Raw genomic sequence first — 6,000 nt, 5'->3', positions numbered from 1 at the left:
TATAATATTAAAGTAATTGGCATAAGAAGACCTGTCCCCTTAACCCCCACTTTTGAAAAATTAAATAATTATTTTAGATACTGTGAGTAAAGTTGTTTTGTCTAAATTAAGATAACAATCTTATATGTATTTATTTAAATGAAATATTGATGTAAGCCTAAGTTACAAAATTATTTTTAAAAAAATAGATGTTATTATAATGAATCGGGAGAAAAATATGCTAATGTAAAATTTACAATTAGGCTGAAACTCAAACTTAGATTAGCAGAAATTTTGCCATATATAACTATACACGTTTAAAACTATGCCAATTTAAGGTTTTTTTTTTTTTTTTTTTTATTAATTTTTAAATAGCTGTTATTATAGTTATCTTAGCAGTAGTACAGTTCTCTTAGTTAACATGCACATAAAGAAATGATTAGAAACAAACAGGCATTTAAAGGAAAAAAAAAAAATACCTGCAAATAAAAAAAGGAACTTTATGCTAAGAGTAGCGCATTTATCTATTATTTTAAAATTGAGTAAGTACTATTAAATTTTGTAATGTTCAGTGTAAAATGCATACTGCAGTAACATTGTCTCTTCCAAATTATAGCTATCTTTCACACACAGCTCGTTTTAAACGCTGATTCTTCAAATTTAAAACGCTAATGTTGTCAATTGCATCTCCGCGCTCAGTGGCATCATTGCTACGTGATCATTCCTCACTGCCTGTTTCAGGGGGAAACGCTCTATGAGCTAGCCCTTCTCTTTAGTCCTGGGTGCGAATAGCTCAAGCGGTGCGAATAGCATCGGCCCTTGAACGGCAAGTTTATTTTTTTATTTATTTCGCCCACTCGGTTGGAAGCAGACTCGTTTGTTTTGTTAACTTGTTTGTTGACATTTATTTTAGTGCGTTACACGTGATATAGAAATTTGAATATTATAAATTATTTCAGAATGGCATTTCACTTTAATTTTCCGAATCCCAAAGATGAAACAGCGAAATGCAATGAAAATAATTTTCTGAATACAGCAGGAGCAGTGATGGAATGTGATAATTCTAAGTTATTCCTTGAAACACATCAAGCAGTTGAAGTTGCTGGCAGTACTTTTCCTATATGTAAATGTTCTTCCAATTCATTGGTTTGTATTTTGATAAAGTTTAGTTAAATGCCTGAATTTTCACAGAAATATTCATAGCAGCTTTTATTTATTTATAAGAATCTGTGTGCCTTTTTTAAAATTTCTTTTTTTTACTTAACGAATTTGCTGTTCCAAAGAAAGTTATTTATATCTAGATTTCTTTCGTATTTACATGGGTCATTATAAAATTACTGTTCTCACCAAACAGGTTTCAGTGTTTGTATAGCGAACGGATAAAAATATTTGAATCATATGGAATTTTATTTTTGTGTGTTTTAAAAACTTAAATAACTTTGGGAGAATATATTTTGTATTTTTGACTGAGTGTTGTTGCTTTTTACTAAATGGAAGTTTTCACTTTCTTTCAGAACAGAATATTTTCACAGTCTACTTCACTAAACTCAAATTCAGTGATTCATAATCTGGGATGCCCAACTTAGATGCTAAATTGGATATGATTATATAATTAAAACAAAGCATGCTAATTCTAATCTTGTACTCCTCTTCCTTGCTATCAGCCTTTCAATGGGATTTTTAAATTGATGAATTCTAAGTGCTTCATTCTGTAAAGGCATTGAGGGTACTTATGTATTATTGCAAAACTTTTGTCTTGACTCGATTTTAAAATTTGTGCTTGTAGGATTTTCCTGTAATGGAGGTAACAAAGGTGAAATTTCTGCAGGAATATATTATTTTGCTGCAAAGTCACTGAAGGAACCAGTATCATAAATAAGGGTATGCAAAGAATGTTGTTGCATAGGGGCCCAAAAGCTTATTGGGTCCTTGAATGTACTGCTAAACTACATTCACATAATTAAAAGAAGACAGATTCTTTTAGGGTAAAGACCTGAATTTTTTTAGACTTTTAAAATAAATTTGGTTTAATATGAAAGTTAGATAAATAACAAAGGTTGTTTTGTCTCGAGTGATTCAGAGGAACGAAACATGCATTCGACAACTTAACAAGTTCTGTTTGAAGCGTTAAACAGGAAAGATTATAACTTAATTATTTTTTAGTTTTGTTTTTACAAATTTTCTGTATTTTAAAAGATTTTTCTCTTTGTAGTGTACATTTTATGATTCCGTTTATGTAAGTTTTTTTAGTTTGTGTTCTATCAGTTTAATAATTTTACCTGGAGAAGATAGGTTAGACCTTCAAATTTTAAGAACGGAATTTTTCGTTATGACTTTTATTTTTGATTTACGTATATATATTAGAAGCCATCTTCTTTTAAGTTTCCAAGGGCCCTCTATCTGCATCATATGATGCAATTAGGGGGGCTCTAGGAAGCAAAGATGAAAGTTGAATTCAGTGTTACATATATCAAAATTCAATGGAATACGAAGGAAAAATGCTGTATGTTTTTTTTATTCACCCTCTAGAGATGATCTTTCAAGTCAGTATGATAATTGGGGACTGTTGATAGGACTTATTGTGAGAACAATTTCTGAATTTCTTGAGGCGAGCATGCCACAAAGAGGATTCTTGAAGTTCACTAAAATTTCCAGAACTCCCAGTTTAAAGAAACGATTTTGTATTGTAGCCACATGTCACATTTTCTCCCAAATACGAAAAGAGTGAGTTGGCTGAGGGTAAGAACTAATGTTTTTAATGGGCATTGCAAACCTTACACCATTTCTTGTTTTAAAGTTTGGTTATAAAATTAATTTGTTTACACAAATATCATAATAGTTTAATCCTGATGTTTAACAAAAACATGAAGTGTAATTTAATTATTTTTTGATTGCATTTTAATTTATGGTTTGCTAAGTTTCAGTTAAATTTTTTATTCTCATTTTTAAAAGCTGTGAGAGATAAAAACAGCGATTTCTAGTTTAGATATTGTTCATTATAGTCTCGCACATTTGATATACTGTTTGTTCATAAAGTCAATTGTATCAAAAGATGAGAGTGCTGTCTGCCTAAAAGAAAGCATGCTACGTGAGGGAAAGTAACTCGTATTTTACTTACACATACAGAAAGCAACAAAAATGTTTATGCAATTAAGATCATTCCCTAGGTTTCGTACCTGGACTGAATTACTACTATTCAGCAGTCTTGATCATTTGCCCACTGGTGGAAATTCGGTATATTGATGAGACTGCCTTAATTTTACTTTGCGCAGATGATAGGTAAAAAAATGTTAAGAGTAAAATTATCAAAACTGATGTCTAGATTGGAAATGAACTTAAAAAAATTTTTTTTAAATAAATTGCGTATAATTTTATGGAACGATATAGAATATACTACTTTTAATAGGTATAAAATACTGAACGATTTGGTTGATCTTTGGATTATGGTAACTTGGCAAAAATTTGGCGACCAACTCTGCTACAGCAACCCTCTTATTTTTTTTTTCGCCGCCATTTTGTGTTCACGAAGTAAAGACATATTTCTTTTCTTTTTATTTACTCAATACTTTTTCAACAATCTGCTAGCCGAATTACACTTATGCTAGAAATTTTATGGAACAAAACTGTTTAATCATGACAAATATTAACTGCAAAATTGGGAATATGTACAGAATCACAAACTCCTTGCTGCATTTTTCAAAATCGCACATACACAGTAACCAGGTACACGTCGACTTATTTTTACTTAAAAAAACATCCCAGAATTGCACGAAAATGGCATTGCGCACACTCTTGACTTTATCCATCTAAACTGCTATTTTCTCATAAATTATAAAAATTTGCGCGAAAATGCAGGAAAATTTTGTGAATCTTTAAACTCGGTAAAAAGCACATATATGAAATTACCTGATCGTGAAAAAGTATATACCCTATCCAAGGATGAACATTTCCACATATAATATAAAAAAATATCCAAAAACTTTTACCTCTAAATTATGTATTATAAACGTCACCAACAAATTCATAACAAAACATTAAAAATGGTTACAAATACTTAGTGTCAAATATTTAAATTATTTCCATGCACGTTTACTTCAACTGAAACGTATACCAAATTCCTACAAACATGAAATTCACAAAATAACTATCATTTAATTAAAATATCACTAAACCATGTACACGTCGACTTATTTTTACTTAAAAAAAAATCCCAGAATTGCACAAAAATGGCATTGCGCACACTCTTCACTATATCCATGTACACTGCTTTTTTCTCATAAATTAGAAAAATTTCATGAAAATGCATGAAAATTTTGTGAATCTTTAAATCCGGTAAAAAGAACATATATGAAATTACCTGATTGCGAAAAAGTATATACCCTTTCCAAAGATGAACATTTCCACGTATAAAATAAATAAAATATCCAAAAACTTTTACCTTTAAATTATCTACTATATTATAAACGTCACCAACGAATTCATACCGCAAACATTACAAATGGTTACAAATACTTAGTGTCAAATATTTAAATTATTTCCATACATGTTTACTTCAACTGAAACGTATACCAAATTCCTACAAACATAAAATTCACAAAATAACTTTCATTTAATTAAAATATCACTAAACCATGTACACGTCGACTTATTTTTACTTAAAAAAACATCCCAGAATTGCACAAAAATGGCATTGCGCACACTCTTCACTATATCCATGTACACTGCTTTTTTCTCATAAATTAGAAAAATTTCACGAAAATGCATGAAAATTTTGTGAATCTTTAAATTCGGTAAAAAGGACATATATGAAAATACCTGATCGCGAAAAAGTATATACCCTTTCCAAGGATGGACATTTGCACGTATAAAATAAATAAAATATCCAAAAACTTTTACCTCTAAATTATCTATTATAAACGTCACCAACGAATTTATAACAAAACATTAAAAATGATTACAAATACTTAGTGTCAAATACTTAAATTCTTTTCATGCACATTTACTTCTACTCAAACGTATTCCAAAATACTACAAACATATAACTCTCAAAATCACGATCATTAAATTAAAATATAATTAAATTAAAACACACTACTTAAAATATAAATAAGCACATACATTAAATTAATAAAAATTAGCTTACAATCCTAATTTCTTTAAACTAAATCATTGCTAATAACAATTTTCCAATAATACCATATTAATTTATTTACTCCTTACATTTAGAACAATGCATAAAAATAATATCCTCAAATAATTAAAAATACTAACTTACCTAATCTTCTACAGAATCTTGAGTGCATGGCGAATCACAAAATGTCCATTTTCACCAGGTTTCTTGCACCGCTATTTAAACTATCTGTAATATTCTTCCTTTCACACAATCTCATTTCATTCCCACATATCGGACATTCATACTTATCTGCAATTAAGCAATTCTTTTCAATTACACGTAAATGCAATAAAAGCTTCGGATTTACTTTATATACGGCCATGCGAGCCAAATATTAAACAACACTGTTTCACAGAACATAAAATGAAACTACTGCTATAAAGTACAGATATTTTTACAAATATAACCCCCTTTTCCGATTAAAGAACAGTGATTCGTTCATTAATGTCACATGATATATCTCATGATCTCTCATTTCCCTCACACAAAATAATGCGTAATCGGAACTGAGTACTTCTCACATTATTTCCAAAGTCCTAGGTAGTAACCTTTATCGCCTCCAAAATGTCGCCAAACTACCTGTTACCATATTCCAAAGATCAGCCAACGATGGTAATAAAATTTTTCTTGATTCATTAAATGTAGAAATAAGTAATTTACTCTACTTATATACCTGTTTATTTATAAACTATATTATTAAAACAAATCTTATAATATGAAGAAGAAAGCTTTAAATGGGGCAGGAAAAATGAACTATGCAATAGAACGGGCATTGAAGAAAATCACAACTGCTGATCAGCATTTCCAAGAATATCAGGCAACGTCTTTGAGCTCATAGAGACAGTTAT

The 6,000-nt window shown here is 29.7% G+C and overlaps 1 protein-coding gene across 1 annotated transcript in view; it reads left to right on the top strand.

Moving 5' to 3' along the window:
• Positions 1–666: 666 nt before the first annotated feature.
• LOC118186908 (histidine protein methyltransferase 1 homolog) overlaps positions 667–6,000 on the top strand; it is a 66,448-nt gene continuing 61,114 nt past the window's right edge. Inside the window, exons 1-2 of the mRNA XM_085823724.1 lie at positions 667–805; positions 939–1,125. Of these exons, the coding sequence (XP_085679850.1) occupies positions 940–1,125 (186 nt within the window). The 5' untranslated portion in view covers positions 667–805; position 939. The remainder of the gene's footprint in view (positions 806–938; positions 1,126–6,000) is intronic.

Source organism: Stegodyphus dumicola, chromosome 9 (genome assembly GCF_044657685.1).
Source record: "Stegodyphus dumicola isolate Sdum_Otavi_A_Nest chromosome 9, ASM4465768v1".
NCBI lineage: Eukaryota > Metazoa > Arthropoda > Arachnida > Araneae > Eresidae > Stegodyphus > Stegodyphus dumicola.
Note: the sequence above shows the minus strand (reverse complement) of the source record. Positions and strands in the feature narration are given on the sequence as shown.